The sequence below is a fragment of the Thunnus maccoyii genome, chromosome 3, assembly GCF_910596095.1.
Source record: "Thunnus maccoyii chromosome 3, fThuMac1.1, whole genome shotgun sequence".
Lineage (NCBI taxonomy): Eukaryota > Metazoa > Chordata > Actinopteri > Scombriformes > Scombridae > Thunnus > Thunnus maccoyii.
The window spans coordinates 24,627,133-24,642,019 of record NC_056535.1 but is presented as its reverse complement, the minus strand read 5'-3'; the positions used below and the strand labels follow the sequence as shown (position 1 = coordinate 24,642,019).

Sequence of the window (14,887 nt, the reverse complement as noted above, 5' to 3'; positions counted from 1 at the left end):
ATTTTTTTAAATATTCAGTTTACAAAGATGTTTATGCATTTTCACATGACTTAGCACACTTGCATTTGGTGGGCTGACATTTAATGCATTTAATTTTATTTTGCTGGTGAAGAGGTCTGACATTCGGGTTTTGCATGTGTTCATGTTGAATTTCCAAGTGGAAAAGCTGCCTGGTAGCTCATCTGGGAGAAAAATATAAACAGTAAACACTGAATCAGTACAATGACATGCACAGATTCTCTCATGAAAACCACTCACAGAGTTATGGTTAATTTTTTCCCCAACAGCATACCAGTGAAGTCCTTGAGCTGACCAGACAGGTACCCACCAGAGAGACACATGGCCAGCTTAAAGTAGAAGCCTCCCATTAGGGCACAGACACATTCAGGTTTAGTACAGGTTTTAAAAAGTGCACTTCTTCACTCAGAGCAAAAAAGAGCAGAGTCAACATGAAGAAAGCCAAAACTTATTACATTGGATATGAATTAACTGAATATTTGTTGTTAATTCAAAATTATGTGTAAAATTAACTATTCAAACAGAGTGTGAAAGTTCATAAAGAGTTAAGGTTATTGTAACATAAAGCTGCAAAGGAAGCATCTGCAATATCATACCAAAGGTTCTTACCATCATCCATTATAGTAGTATTCAAGGTTACTACTGCTGCACAGCTCTTTAAAAACACACACTCACATACACATTTGTACTTAAATGCCCATATAGCCTACACATCCATGCATGCTCACTTGTAAAAAAAAAACACACACACACACATTTGCACACACAGTGCTTGCACAGATAGTTGTATACATGCACATACCACACATGTTCACATGCACTCACGCATGTTAATACCTGCATGCGTGCATACACACAGTTGTACACTAGTCCGCACAAATCCCTGAACAAATCTATTTTCTCCCCTGACCAATTCTCTGTAGTTGACTGAATGGAACATCCAAATATGTCAGAGTGAGTGAGTGAGCCAAACACAGGCAATAAGGCAGATGTGTCGCAAGACTGCCAGTGCCAAATCTGTCATAGAAACCGTATTGCCAAGAGGCGAGGGTAGCTCACCCATGAAATTGTTCATAATGCGTCCATAATTGCCATTTGCCATAGTATTGACTGTGACAATGTGGCAGCCATCTATAAAGCCTGCATCTTATATTGATCAGCAGTGCTGGGAAGATGAGCCAAGGTCTGTTCCAGTAAGGTGATGTGAATTCTGGGTAGACATTGTGCAGCAGTGACACACGTGGGTTTGATATTACAGATATTAAATTACTGAGGCACATTTTGATAGCAGGTGCCAGGATGTACACTTTTTAGCTTTATATTTAGCTTTTATCATGGCCGTTAGTGTCACAGTGACGTCGGAGTAGCTCACTGAGAGAACTGGCTCTAACCATGTACATTATTCTGAAGAATATGATAGCATAATGCTCTTCAGAGGTACCCGGATGAATAGGCCTCTTCTGACAAAGTCATTTTTCAGTGCAACTTTCATAGGAGCTTGCTTTTTGGTTCAGGTATGCCGAGACTTTCTTGCTGTCCATGCCTTCTTATGAATATATTTCCATCCACTGGCACTATGAAAGTGGCTCTGTATTTTACAAAATGACATTTTGAAAGCACAGAAGTTAAAAAGAAATGTAATTTATTGGCAGCACTTTTGATGCTCCATGAATGGAGAAGTCCTTGATTATACTAGCAGATTATCAAGTAAGAAGTTGTGTAAAAATACAGCCAGTTTTCATGTAACATCACTCTGTATAGCAGAGTTGTGCTTCAGCAGGAGTATTTTTACAATGTACACTATATCATACTGTAGTTATTAGACATTAGATTTAAAGTGGATTATTTGATCGTTTAAATGCACAATATATGATCAAAATGTGAAGTGAGCTCTGCCATAGTAATTCAAACACAGAACTGTAACCTGCCAGCACTCCCAAGCTGATTATATAGTTTTTTATTACAAAAAACATCAACTGAATGTGTTGCTGTAAAAGGGTTGTTTACATTGGTAATTTTTATAAACAGAGGACAAACACAGGCTTATCTTTTCAATTATTGTTATATGTACAATATAAAAAATGTTATTTTATATCAGTAAGTCTTCAAATATATGTGAATATACAGTTTACCTGCAATTACATGGTAAAAAGAATACTATTTGAGTGTTAGTTAGGAGTGAACAGGGTGTTTTCACGAGGTCGAAAAGCACTGAAAGGCACCAAGAACAAGAGTGAAAATAATGCATTAAACCTGCAGCGCAGAATTTTTACATATAAATGAACGTCCATTACATCCATGTCTTCGCCATGCGAGTTCACACAATGCTGATTAAGCCTATCACCACCAGATAAATCTTCCTGTATTTCACAGTATACCACAGTTTTTATATTTTTATTTTATATATGGTGTCACGTTTGACATTCCTGCGCCGTATTTTTTAAAAAAAATCTTTATTTAATCAGGCAGTCTCGTTGAGATAAAGATCTCTTTTCCAAGAGAGACCTGAGAACATTCACAAGACATGGACACAGTCAGCAGACAGAAACAACACAACTACACAGTAAAGAAGGAATTAATAAAAACAGTTACAAAAATCATAAAGAACATAAGATAATAAAGCTTTAAAATCTCCTAGAGGAATGTAAGACTCAAGTTTGAGGGGAGTTTGCAGTTCATTCCATTTAAAAGGCGCATAATACCTTAAACCAGCTCTGCCAACATTAGTGTGTACATGAGAGATATCTAAGGTTAAGTAGTTACTAGATTGTATACTGTAGTTACTAGATTTATATGAGAGAAGTAATGTGAGGTAGTTTGGAAGCTTCAGCAGTAGAGCTTTATAGATGAATAACATGATATGGATGAAAAATCATCGTTTAGGCCTCAAGCAACCCCCACATGTGAGCTAAGATGTAAACTATTACCGTAAGGTTAACAAAAGCAACTCTGCCCTGTTCTTAGGATAATTGGATTTGCAACCCTGTGAAGACAGCGTTATATTTGCCCAGCACATCAGTTAGTTGTCATCCTTAAAGCCTTTTCTCTTGTAAAAATGGAACCTATTTTTTAAAAATATGAACATAATGTCCGTACTATAAAGCATAAATCAAATCTCTGTGTTGTTTTTCTGTTATTCTGTTTTGTTCACTCCTTGTCATGTTGCTTTTCCATCAGTTTTAAACCAACTCTAGGAGTTAATGCTTGTTTAATTAGCTAGAGAGCTATAGCTATTAAATACTTAGTAGCCACAGTCAGTCTTCGTTTACAGTATTACTTTCTTAATATTACATCTTAGCTGAGTGATGAATAATGTGTTTCAATGCCAATCAGCATATTTGTAGGATTATTTAATACACACAAGTTTAATAGGGCACTAATAGGGTGTGGAAAACTGATTCATGTCTGTTCAGTAGTATAAATGGGAAAAAAGAGGTTTGTCTCCATAACACTTTGTGAGGTTGAGTCTCCTTTAATATTCCATTTGGATAAGACTAGTGGTGAGAGTAAGCTTACACACACACAGGAAGATTATCCAATCTCTCCTCTCCTCTCCTCTCCTCTCCTCTCCTCTCCTCTCCTCTCCTCTCCTCTCCTTTCCTCTCCTCTCCTCTCCTCTCCTCTCCTCTCCTCTCCTCTCCTCTCTCCTGTGTCCTCCCTTCCTTTCAACTCACTCCATGCAGATTGGTTTTTACTTGGCCAAGGCTGCATGGTGTGCCAACCAACTCAGAGGGAGCTGGCAGTGAATATAAATACACTCTTGGGTCCCATTGACAAGTCTCTTTCGTTATCAGTGGGCAAGCAGGACACAGAGGGAGCAAGAGGCTCTTGACCCTGATGATTTGAGTCCATTTTCCACCCACATCTAGAACCTGCTTCCAAGCAACGGTTGTCTTGACACTGGTCCAGAGAATGACGTCATCAGACATCAGAAGGTGACAGACAAGGTCTTTACAGACAGATGGTCGTTAGATCTAATAATGAGTATCTGCAGGATCCAGCCCAGACAAATGCATACTACCCTAGTGGGCAATGATCATAATCAGTCAAGGACGCCTTTATTGACAGCAGGGGAATCCATCATCAAAAAGCCTCGATACCCTCAACTTCGCCTCGGCTCTTTGAGATACAGTTCACCAAATTGCCTTCTCCCTCAAGTGATATAATACTTAGGCATGTGCAGCTCTGTAAGGGTAATGCTATCAACTTCACTAGACCTGAACCCCTATTATTACGCTCATGCTACAGGTAGATGTTTCAAGAGCAAATCATGCCAGGCTATGCTCAGCAGAAACTTTACAACCCTCCATGCATCTATTTTTCATGTAGGCAATTGCCAGGTCAGGCTCTTGAGGGGATTGCCTGCAGAACTCCTTTGCACACCAAATGATAGAGCAATAGTTACATGGGTAGAAAATAGCCATTCACATTTTGATGCTCAAGTTTGCCATGTGCCTGCTCAGTGATTTAGTCTGTAGAAGGCATTTGGAGCTGCTGCTAAAAGGCTTAGCCATTATATCTCAAGCTTCTTTGATATCAGTGTCTGGTTGGTGCAGATGAAGGAGGTAGTGGAATGGAATTTGCGGACGAGGAGGTAGTGTCATCTTACCACTGCGATTTCTACCCCTCTTAGAGTGGCTGATTGTGTCTGAACATGGGTTATTCATCTGTGTCTCCTGTTCAATACAGTATCAGGTCTCTCCACTGCAAGATTGATTCTCTGCCCCTGTAAGAAAAGTTTTAAAATCAACCAAACTTTGTGCTCTCACAGCCTCGGGCTAGTGTCATGAGATATTTGGAGAGCTGGTAATGCGAGACCTTTACACTTATTTTACACTTACTGTGTTGACAATTTAACAAATCGAGGTGCTAGGCAAGGCCAGTGAAATGTTTCTGTTAATGTACTGCTGGGAGTATTTTGCAGGCAGATCCTCTTTCTCCAATGACATCAAGAACAACACACCTAAATTTACATTTTATATTTTAGAGGGTACATTAATGATTGAACTACTTCTATATTTTTCAAACATCCTGCTCAGAATCGCTGCTTATAGCATATTTGGGGATCATTTGTGAGCTCGTTACAGCCACACAATTTTGAGTGACGTGGTTACTGTCCACAGCTAAAGCTCCACAGCATGGGAACTCCACCTCAGTCCCTTGCACAGTCCTCTTTTCTCATGAGGAGTGCAAAAGAACATTTAAATTAGCATTAAAGAGGAATTAATCCTAATGACTTTTTTTCATTAACAACTAATTAAATATTCACACGCAGGCCTCACTCTAACACCCCCACGTCCCCTCTCTCATCTCATTGGTGGTCTTCTGCACAGTATTCTGTTGTACGTGAGAGGAAGGCAAGTAAATTGTATTGTGCCACTGCATGTATGAGATATGGGCTTAGCAAAATAGGCACCTAGTCTATAATATGACATGAAAGGAATTAGTTTTCATTGGAGAGATAATTGAAAACTAAATCACCAGCGATTACTTTTTATGGCTGTCCATGAAGAGTGCATATAAGGATACTTCCTGTAAAATGAGTTTACATTGATTTTGATTAAAATTTGAAATACAGGATTTAAAAATGCACATGTGAGATGCTAAGGAACATTTTTCACTAAAATGAATAAAGAACCTGCTGTTTTAGCTCAAAGACAATTCAGAGGGAGACGTAGGGAATATTCTTGATATAGACATTTTGAGATCCACTTCTTATGATTTACTAAGGAGCCGGCTGTCCACATGGGGCCCAATCAATAGCTTTAACTCATATTGTTAGCTCTGCAGGGCGGAATGAAATACAGAGGTGACAGCTAAGTAAATCCCTTCACTAGTGTTAAGAATGGATCTGCATCTATTTTCAGTGAAACCGGGAGAAATATTTGAGTACCAGTGAAGGAGAGCAGGAGAGGAAACATATTGCAACCAACAAGGTTATGTGCAGTGAATGTGCTCTATTTACCACCTCTATTTACAGCAAGGGTGTAGGTTTTTAGCATTCTTACTATGGAAGAGTTATATTCAAATTGCATTTCAGTTTACTTATCTCAAGAATTTCAAATATAGGCTTAAGATCTGTCTGATGGACCAAACTTAATTAATCGAACTGATCATATCTGACTATAATTGGCCTTTCTCTCTCTCTCTTTTGTAAGGAGTTGACTTAACACAAGTGTGCTTCAGTACACACACACACACACACAGTCACATGCAGTCATGTATACACACACACTAACACAGACGCCAAAACACACACACACCCTCATGACATTATCTAATTTATTTTATGTCTTTGCTTGATTTATGCTGCCTATTTAATGTTTGCTTTTTGATCTTACGCCAGTTTGTTTGCTATTTTTTGTGGATTACATGACTTTAGTATTTGTTTATATTCATTCATACCATATTGAGATGAGATTCCTTCTATAAGCCTCTAGGGGGGTTTTCTAAATCTCACCTGCGCAATTTGCTTCTTCTCTTTTGTTGTTTTGTTTCTGCTGCTTTGTTTTACAGTGCAAATAAGCAAAATTAAAAATACTTACTTACTGGCAACAAGTTCTCCTTATGGCAGCAGGTAGCTTTTTTTTTTTTTTTTTTTTTAAATCAAATTACAGTATAAATTCAAATCTTCTAATTACAAAGGTATGATAACAGAACTATTTTTAAATCCTGAAAAGGGTGATCATGTGCTTTGATCATGTGCTGAACAACATTGTTGGCATCCACAAACTCACCATTTTAACTTCATTTCCTTTGAGCATTCAACATTATTGAGGTCCCAGTTAATTTTCTCCTCTCTAACTTCCACTCATAATGTAGACAGTAGTCATGCATGAAAGTAATGTTGCACAGACCAGTGACGCTCTGAGATTGCATTCTCTGGCTCTCTGTACTTCCAATTGTCATTGGTAAAAATTGATTGACAGAATACACAATAGACTTCGAAATCAGAGCTTTTCTTAATGTCAGGACTGTGTTGTTAAATTCACATCATCTTCAGACATCAAACAGCCTAAAGCCACCACATTAATTCCTCAGTGTAAATTATCTGACTCATATGTTACCTTTGATAATTTATTATAATGTCAAAGAAAAAAAACTTGTTAATGGAATGAAAGAATTTAACAATTCATGCAGTGACACATTAGTCTGCAATTAACAAGTTACTGTTATCACGACACACTTATTCAAAGTGACTGACGCTCTCTGTTAAACTGTGCTAATTGACATATAGTTATTTTCTCCCCTTTTCCTCTGGGAATAATTATGTTGACAGCCAATGACAGGTATGAATGTGCAGTGCAATAAACAGCTGTGCAAGCTCCTCTTACAGTACAGTTATACTGTATGTGGTTGTTTTAATTATAGATTCCTCTGTGTAACACTGGTACATGCTTTTTACTTATTGCATCACTTTCTGAATATTTTGCATACACACAATTTTCTCTCTTTTATTTCTTGTTGGGTGATACTTTATCTACACTTATTTTTCCAACTGGGAATATTTAATATAATGAGCATTTGCAGTTTAAGTGTGACTATCAAAACTTGATGGCCTTCTAAAGACCCAACTACTGCCACACACAGAATGACAAGGATGAAGCAACATGGTAGGTCTGTTTTTAATCACCTCTCCTTTTCCCTCTATCTCTCAGGGTGGGAAGCTTGGAGCAGCAGCCTCCTTTTCCCCTCCAGTAGACCCTATCATGGCTGCAACCGAGGGCCAGGACCCAGCAGCACGGCGGCAGCTGAGACCAGGGAGGTGGGGGACCGTGGGAGAGAGTAGAGGCAAGCAGCAAGAGGTGAAAGCAGCAGCCGCTGGAGGACGGAGATGGATGACCAGTACTCCACAGGATCAATCAGGCACTCGTAGCCACAGCAGATCATCTTTCTCCACCCGGCAGCGAGCAGCACATTACTGCTGCTGCACCACCTTGTCCCTTCCCCCTATAAACCACATCACCCCACCGCCTGTATGGCACCTTTTTGCCAGATATATAGAGAGAGGCAGACTGAGAGAGGAGTCAAAAAGGAAACATGAGAGTAAAGGTGAGCTGGTGAGAAAACCCAAGAGAGAGGTGGGGTGGGGTGTAGCGGGAGGATGTATTGATTGTTTTCACTGTGGTATAATTGCAATTAAAGGTTGCAAACAGCACGGTGGATCAGTTTCACTGCTGTCAACCAGCAGGACACATGGCAGCATTGATGCATCCTTACACATTTCCTCGCACAGCAAGGAAAAGTGCTGTACACTGTTGGTCCCTGTAGACTGTGTGTATAGTGCAATGGTGTGCAGTAATTTAGAGCTACAATTTCTCATATATAAAATATAAACCAAGACATCATTTCGAAAATAATACCACAGCCACAAACAAATGAAAGGTGACATAGCAGTGATAACTGGTTGTTATACACTCCGGTAAGAGGGAGAATAATTTCTGGATCAGACTTGTATCAGGAAAAATGTATTTCAATGAGAATCTGTTCATTGTCCTCATGTTAAAATCCAAATGTTCTTATCACCCCTTTGGACTCTGTAACTTTTGTCACATTTTTTCTGATGTTGAAATAGTCGAAGGCTGTAATTCTGAAACTAACCTCATAGGTCTTCAGAGCATTTATTTATCTTATATGATTTAGTACAGATGTGAAATGTTAGCCCTAGAAGTATGGAAGCAATACAAAGGATTGCATTGTAAGTTAAACAAAAGTATTGTATAGAGGCTTTATGAGAAACAGCTGGCTCCTCGAAAAATTCCATTGAACTGAGGCCACTTTTAAGAGCCTTTAAAAATAATAATGTTGAAGAAATTAAGGTTGTGCCATACTGAATTACAATCACAAAAATCAGATTACAGTAAAACTACTTATTTTTGACACAACACATCAAAAAGATTGTAGTTTAAAGATATATTTATGCTCACCCTAATCAATATCACCTTAATCAATATCTTTGTATCAAAATTTTTATCAAATAATGAGATAAGTGTAGTATGAAATGTGCTCGAAGTGACAAACCCACAGAATTATCACCCGGCTGCAGTTCACCGCAGCTCTGCAGGCCTTTTTAGTGTCTTTTAGTTCATTGTTTTGGTTTTATGCCTGCAACTTCACTGTTTTGGTTCTGTCTCTCTGCTCCCATCATCATAATGTCCAGACACAGGAGGCAGCTGTTTCCAGCAAAAAGGTTCTGATAGACCAACTGTACATTTGTCCAGCACCAAACATCTATCTGGTGAAAATAGTGCAGCATTTAGCTGCGCAAGAGCTAAAGGAAAACATTTGTCAGGGGGCCAGAAACATGACACGGAATTAACGTCACTGGATGTGTAAATAGGCAACTAACAAGCTAACAATTAGCTATATTAACATAATTAACATGATAATACGTCATTGTTCTGTTCACAGCTTGTCACGCTACCCCCAAGAGGCAAAAAGAAAGAGTACAGTATGAATATTTCAGCTACAGACTGTCATCAGTGTGCTCAAAAACAGAACATCACTTCTCTCACTTATACCAATGAGAAAATACAGTATCTGCAAATATCTCAAATTATCTTGTACACCTCTCAAAGCAACTTGAATTTATGTGTTATACTGTCTTGCCTCATTTGCCTCACAGCAAGCTCTGGATTCCTGATGGTTACAGCGTCACATGCCAGTACTTATATACTAGAATGAATGACTGTATACCAACAGCAATGGTAGTTTCTAATTTTAGTGTGGTTTAGATCTTTGAGCTCCACTCTGGCAACAGTTTGAGCTTTTCAATAGTGTCACATTGGCATAATCAACAGTTACTCTGTGATAACCCTCCCCGAATTTCTATCACAGACCCAATCAGTGCATCCCATTAATTTTTTTTGGAACCTCAATTTCCTGCCCGAGTGTGTGAGACATCTTTATGGGAACCAAATCGACTGTTCATTAACGAGGGGAAGCTGTATCAAGAGCAAACATCTTTAATTAACACATCCCCAGCACTTCCTGTCTTTGATCTCCCCATTTGATTTATGCCTCTGCAAGAAAAGGTTGGGCTGGTCGAGGGGTACACGAGGAGTTCGGAGGGGACGTAGACGCACTATGAGAAAGTAGTGAAATTGCGCAGCCTCTGTTGATCAGGACGTCTTGCAGCATTAGGACCTCTTCCCTCTGTGTCATGGGGCCAGCTCAATTACCAGTCAGCGTGGCTATCTCTTTAATAGCCTGATAAGGCAATAATCCAAAATCCATATAGTTTTAATGACTTTCTGTCTAATTAAGGACTGTTTTATAAAAGACGGACACATCAGGGACCTTCCCATTGTCCAGAAACCTATTGTTGGAACTATCAGCATAACCAGTTAAGAACCAGTTTTAAAAAGTATTAATACATGTATATTCTACTTAGCAAGATATTGTGCACATTGTAGATCATCTAGTAATCCATCTGCGACACTACTGTTCAATGTCAAAGAGGTCAGCGCAAAGAAGAGGAGAGAAATCTTTTTTAACTCAGTTCTCACACTGGATTTAAATCTTTCCAGTTGGGAATGTAGACTGGGATTTTTGTCCTCATGTACCACACCAAAAATGTTGACACATTAAAATGGACTTGCATGAAGATTTGGGTGATAAACAGGAAATCCCATGAACTACATGCCATCTATCCTGTCTCTTGTAAAATACAGATGAAATGCTTTTGTGACATACACTGTATGTCCATTTTTGGCCAACTAGAGATACTGTGAATTGGTGTGTCTTTAGCCCCATCTAGTGTTAGGCTGTAACAGCATCCTGTTTGTCCTCCCTGCACAGACTATGACTGTATGAACTATGATCTGTACAGTCAGTTTGACTTCTGTCTGATCCTGAATCATAAACTTATATTCTGTTAGAAAAGAACTACTTACACAAGTTTAATTGTATAACTTTGAAAGCTAATCTAATCAGTCTGTTAAACATTCACTGACTTTCTATCCCTTAACATTTTTACATATACAGTAGAAAGAAATAACCACTTACAGAAAAGTAGCATCACCTAGTCAATAGACTAAAATAGACTTTGTTGTTGACTCAAACTGCATCACATTGAACAAAATGTCACAGCTCTGTTCTCTATTTATTCAGTATCTAAGTGAATACTGGAAGGATTTTTTCTTCACATTTCTGACTTTTAAAAATATCTCAAACATACATGATATTCTCTTTCAGGAACATTCGGAATATCGACTGCTATACAGTTAATCATCACAGTTGATTTTGATCTTTTCATTTGTTTTGAGGGATTTAGAGAAATTTTCCATAGGTACTTAAAAAAAACTACAGTGACAGACATGTCACCCAGTTGAAGTAACTGTATCACAAAAGAAAAACTGAACCTATCATTTAACAAAAATTAGATTTTCTTTTCCTTTTTCAACATTTCACAGTACCTTTGTTGTATGATATTATAAAAGGCTTGTAAATGAGCATGCCTGTTGTTTTCATTTTCTCTACTACATCCCAGAGAGCCACTGGAGACAAGAGAAGGCACAGGAACATGTTTTCCCATGCTTACTTCATAATTCATGCTGGTTCAAATGGACACGTGATTAGTTTGTGATGTAAATATTCACAAGAACTTGCACTCTATTTCATCAGACAGTTAATTTGAAATTTTCATACTGGAGAGGAACAACAAAATGATCTTTCTGTGTATAAATAAAATACAGAGAGATCATTTTGGGAACTTTGGGTGAGAATAAAGTTAACAGTTCATATGTTCAAAGACAAAACTGTGATGTTTGTCACTGCTGCCTCAGGCCACAATTCTGTCAAAAAATGTTTCTTTCCCATAAATAGTTGCCCAAAATAGATATAGTGGACGTTAGCAGACTCAAATAAATTCAGAAATAGCCTTCTAAGTCCTTTGAATCACTGTGACTCATGTCACCCAGTGATATACTTGTCAGTCTACGTGTCATTCCTTATTCTGAACTATTTTATATTGGCTGAAGCTGGAGATGTGTGGTAACTGACTCTGATAACACTGTGTGAGACAGACCACAGGTGCATACCTGGCATTTGTCAGAGGGGCCTGAACAGCCACACTTTTCCGCATCAGCTGAAGGTCGAGTTGAGATATAAAAATAGGAGAGAGGCATTTGTTCCTTACAGATACATTCAGACAAACTGCACACATGTTGAGGTTTCTGGTGTTGACAACTCTCGCAGCCGTAGGTAAGAAAATGACAGCACATATTGCACTGTAATACTATTCATTATTGCTTTCTTTCTGTCTCATTCATTCTCTTACTCTCTATCGGTCAGTCACCCTCTCTGCCATCCAGTCAGTCAATCATATTTAGTTCAGTGAAAACACAGAAGCTCCAGATAGGCTAATCTGTTCCATCAGGGCACTCTCGCTGCCCTCATTTCTCCTTTCCCGCTTTCTATACTGTAGGTGGAAAGCAAATAATATTATGAGGCTTCTGTATAAATCCTTCCCATGTTTTTTATGTTTTTAATCAGTGCTGGCTGACCTGGAGCCCCAGCCCAGGTATGTGGAGGACAGTTTGGTAAGGGTCGTGGGAGGTGAGATGGCCAAACCCAACTCCTGGCCCTGGCAGGTATCGTACTGTAACCCAAAATCAATAATTAAACTCTCAAACAAATGTATGCATTGTTTTAGCACAAAATGAAACAATGTTTAGGGACTGTAACAATACAGAGCCATCATATCAAATTCATCAATTCATGAAATCACATATACAGATCTCTGGTCTGTGTTTCCTCTCCTTAGATCTCCCTTCAGTACAAATCTGGCAGCTACTTCTACCACACATGCGGAGGAACCCTGATTGAGAGAGGCTGGGTTATGACTGCTGCACACTGCGTGGACAGGTATTATTATGATTAACTAGAGCATAAACTCAGTATTCTTTGAGTGTATGAGTTATAGGTGTATTTGTGTACATGTTTTGGTTACTTAACTACTTGAATATCCATAGCCCACTCTTATCTCAGTACCCAGGTATGATTTATTTCAGCGTTTCCAAATGTCACCAGCTCGAGGACACTTCTCACAAACTCATTTATAACTGTCACACACCAAAAGGATTCATTTATTTGATTAGAAAGTGAAAGAATGAAAAGTCATGAAACCGAGGAATCAAACAAAACCAGGGATCATTTCATGGCGGGTTGTGGTCTTTATCTTTTACACCAGTTTACTGTGATAAGAATTCGTAAGGCTCTATCTGACATGCCACTAATCATTTAAGTCATAAATGTATAAAATAATTAATTGCAAACAATATCATGTTTCTTTTGAATATTACAGACAGAGGACGTGGCAAGTGGTTCTCGGTGAGCATGACGTCTACCTCACCAGTGGCGATGAGCAGGTCCTGGGTGTCCGCAGTGTTTACATCCACCCCAGATGGGATCCCAGAAGAGTGTCTGAAGGGTGAGGATTACATTTTTTATTAGATTCATAAGATTTTAAGGCTCTTTAGCCCATTGTATTCGATGATTTCACAGCATTTTTTTTATTGTTAGCGTTATAATGTTATGAGGGAAATCTTTCACTCTTATTTCTCAAATGTCTTTGGGCAAAAATGCTCTGATATGTAGTAAGAGATGGTCTACCCCACAGATAAAAATGTCCTCCCCAGTAGAGTCTAGTATCTGAGAGATTTATATTTGGTGCCTGCTGATGATCAATGGATCTCCACCTTAGGTACGACATCGCCCTGCTGCGTTTGGCCAAAGATGCTGTCCTGAACTCTCATGTCCAGCTGGGCTCTCTGCCTCCATCCGGCCAGATTCTGCCCCACAACAACCTTTGCTACATCACTGGATGGGGACGCACCTCCAGTGAGTTGATGCCAAGATCCCTCTGAGCATTTTCTGTACAGCTTAATATATATTGTCATATATTGTCATTTCTCTTTTTTTTCCTCCACCTTGTCTAGCTGGTGGCAGTCTGCCCGCTGAGCTGCAGCAGGCCGTCCTTCCTGTGGTTGGCTACCAGACCTGCTCAAGCTCTAACTGGTGGGGCAGCATTGTCAAGACCACCATGGTGTGTGCCGGTGGCGGTGCTGAGTCTGGATGCAATGTGAGTCGCTCGCTACATTAAAAAGAAATATGGAGGTTGCACACTGAGGAACTTAAAATATGTGACAAATTTCAAATCCTCATTTTCTTAGCTTTCACTTAGTTTTAGGATTTGTATTCTGATAAGAAGCGCAGAAGAAGATTTAATCTGCCAATAAAAGAACTCTACTATGATCTATTTCTATTTTCTATTTTATATTTTATATATCACTTAATCAATGCAATCACAACACTGAAGATGCTTTGTTTAACCTCGTTCCTCGCAGGGTGACTCCGGAGGCCCTCTGAACTGTCTGGTTGATGGAAAATACTACGTCCACGGTGTCACCAGCTTTGTGTCTTCTTTTGGATGTAACTATCCCCAGAAGCCCACTGTCTTCACCCGTGTCTCCGCCTACATCGAATGGATTGACTCAGTGAGTAATGGAAATATAATGTAAAATCAAAGGAAAACAAAAACATTATAAAGATTCACCTGTTACTTAAAGTTACTTTACTATTAATAGCAAGTTCATAAGTATTATAGTTCATAAGTTCATTTGAAATAAGTGCAGATGATGATATACTGAATATGGAATTTTCTTCTTTTAGATCATGAGCAATCCATGAAAAGGATCCTTTTTTGCAGCTGAAGCTACTCTGAACTGAGCTTGTTCTCTACCTGCAAAATAACATGCCTGGTCAAATCAAATAAAGTTGTTCAAAATCACTATCTGCATTTTCTTCAGTGTTGACTGGAATTCATACAAACACATCACAAATGAGGGAAATACTATACACTATATAT

The 14,887-nt window shown here is 38.8% G+C and overlaps 1 protein-coding gene across 1 annotated transcript; it reads left to right on the top strand.

The window, feature by feature from the left end:
* Positions 1-3,896: 3,896 nt before the first annotated feature.
* On the top strand, positions 3,897-14,781 carry LOC121894563 (elastase-1-like). Its single transcript, XM_042407227.1, has 9 exons — positions 3,897-3,953; positions 7,677-8,070; positions 12,514-12,611; positions 12,785-12,885; positions 13,325-13,450; positions 13,724-13,860; positions 13,959-14,101; positions 14,367-14,516; positions 14,692-14,781. The coding sequence occupies exons 2-9, from the start codon at positions 7,728-7,730 to the stop codon at positions 14,707-14,709; spliced, it is 1,116 nt and encodes a 371-aa protein (XP_042263161.1). The 5' UTR covers positions 3,897-3,953; positions 7,677-7,727; the 3' UTR covers positions 14,710-14,781.
* Positions 14,782-14,887: the final 106 nt, after the last annotated feature.

Coding starts and splice junctions, on each gene's coding strand:
- LOC121894563 (XM_042407227.1), top strand. CDS start 7,728: ATGGCTGCAACCGAGGGCCAGGACCCAGCAGCACGGCGGCAGCTGAGA. Junction 8,071..12,513: donor AAGGAAACATGAGAGTAAAG/GTGAGCTGGTGA, acceptor GTTTTTAATCAG/TGCTGGCTGACCTGGAGCCC. Junction 14,102..14,366: donor GTGCTGAGTCTGGATGCAAT/GTGAGTCGCTCG, acceptor CGTTCCTCGCAG/GGTGACTCCGGAGGCCCTCT.